The sequence below is a fragment of the Buceros rhinoceros genome, unplaced genomic scaffold, assembly GCF_000710305.1.
Source record: "Buceros rhinoceros silvestris isolate BGI_N320 unplaced genomic scaffold, ASM71030v1 scaffold9618, whole genome shotgun sequence".
Classification (NCBI taxonomy): domain Eukaryota; kingdom Metazoa; phylum Chordata; class Aves; order Bucerotiformes; family Bucerotidae; genus Buceros; species Buceros rhinoceros.
The window spans coordinates 67,750-69,263 of NW_010428595.1; the positions used below are offsets into that span (position 1 = coordinate 67,750).

At 39.2% G+C, this 1,514-nt stretch overlaps 1 protein-coding gene across 1 annotated transcript in view; it reads right to left on the reverse strand.

Annotated features, from left to right (window-relative positions):
* The window catches only part of LOC104498901 (type II inositol 3,4-bisphosphate 4-phosphatase-like), a gene marked incomplete at its 5' end in the record, with an annotated part of 46,214 nt that extends 45,235 nt beyond the window's left edge, over positions 1-979 (reverse strand). The window contains one exon of the mRNA XM_010142338.1: positions 807-979. Coding sequence (XP_010140640.1) covers positions 807-979 — 173 coding nt within the window. The remainder of the gene's footprint in view (positions 1-806) is intronic.
* Between the last annotated feature and the right edge of the window lie 535 nt (positions 980-1,514).

A 1,514-nucleotide genomic window follows, 5' to 3' on the forward strand; every position in this document is an offset into this window, starting at 1 on the left:
TTGGGTCCGCTTCCCTTGTTTTTTGGTTTTTTTTTTTTTTTTTTTTTTTTTACACTGACATAAGCGAGACCAGAACCTCTGTTGGCAGGCATAAACACACAAAGCTCTGAATTATGATGGATTTGAAAGAAGTTAGGCACCTAATGCAATTGAATCTCCTTGGCACTTGCACCCTAACTCCTTAATTACGTTACAAAACCCATATAACTTAAGGGAGAAATGCGATGAATCATTTAGAGAAAAATTTATCTAGAAACATGATCTACAGGAGATGATCAAAAGAACCTTAAGTTATTTACCAAGAGAAGACAAGTTTGAGAAGAAACATGCTAATAGTCTTCAAACATACAAAATTCTGCTATAAATAGAGAATAATCTGTTCTTCATTTCCAAGGTGACCACGAGAAATAAAAATACCTATAGCTTGAATAGCAGCAAGAAATATTAAAGGCTAGACTTGAGAACTTCACCTACAGGTGAGAATGCTGGCGTATAATCTAGGAAGACTAAAAATAACTTCACAAATCATTCTTTGTACAAAAAGGGAGATAAGGTAACCTTTTCCAGTTCAGTGCAGACCTACTTCTCTGACTCAGTGATAGTTACTACATATTTCCGTTTACTATTAATTTCCCTATCACATTACAAAATATTAAGTGGATGTAACGGAAAACACATTAAAAAGTTATGTAAAATTGGAAAAAGAAAAAAAAAACCACCAACAAAAAAGAAAAACACGAACACTGGCACGAATAGTATGCTTAATTATAGCAACAGTGGGAGAGAAGTGACACAAGACAACCTACTGCTTGACTAAAGACGATGTCTCTTCTTAGGGTCAGCATCAAACATTGTGGCAAACCACAGGCAAGTTCCTGGAGCAGAACAAATGCCATCGATTGCTTCGCTCTGGTCACCACCTCTCCCATGCAGTCCTTCAGCGTAATCACCAGTGGATAAAGCTGTTCATACCAGTCACCTAGAACGAGACAGATCATCTGTTCCAAAATGGAAAACTTGCAGCTGAAGTGCATTTCAGAATGGAAGGAGGGCTGCAGTGGCTGTGTAGATCGTTTGACACATCAAAACGTTCCTGCAGTTCTATCCTAACAATTGCAGTACAGCAAATGTCACCAGAGAACATGCTTAGAGGAAGGCTCCCACCTTACCACCACGACTGGGGCCAAGCCCTTGGCCTGAATCCAACTATACCCTGAAATAGTGACTTGTTAACAGACCTGCCTTCTCTGCAAAGCTTGCGTGAAAGTGTCATAAACAGAGCATACAGGGTTACACACAAAAACTCATCTAGCTCAAGGCGAAGGCGGTGGAGATGATCTCCTGTTCTTTCCAGCGCTGACGACTCGCTGACTACATAAATGAAGTACCATCAAAAAAACAAATATAGGCAATCCCTCCCCTTTTTAAGAAAAAGTGGGTGCTGGAAGGCAAAACAGAAGAAAGATATCTGGAAGGATATTATCTGTTTAATGCATAGGCTGGAAAAACATTAA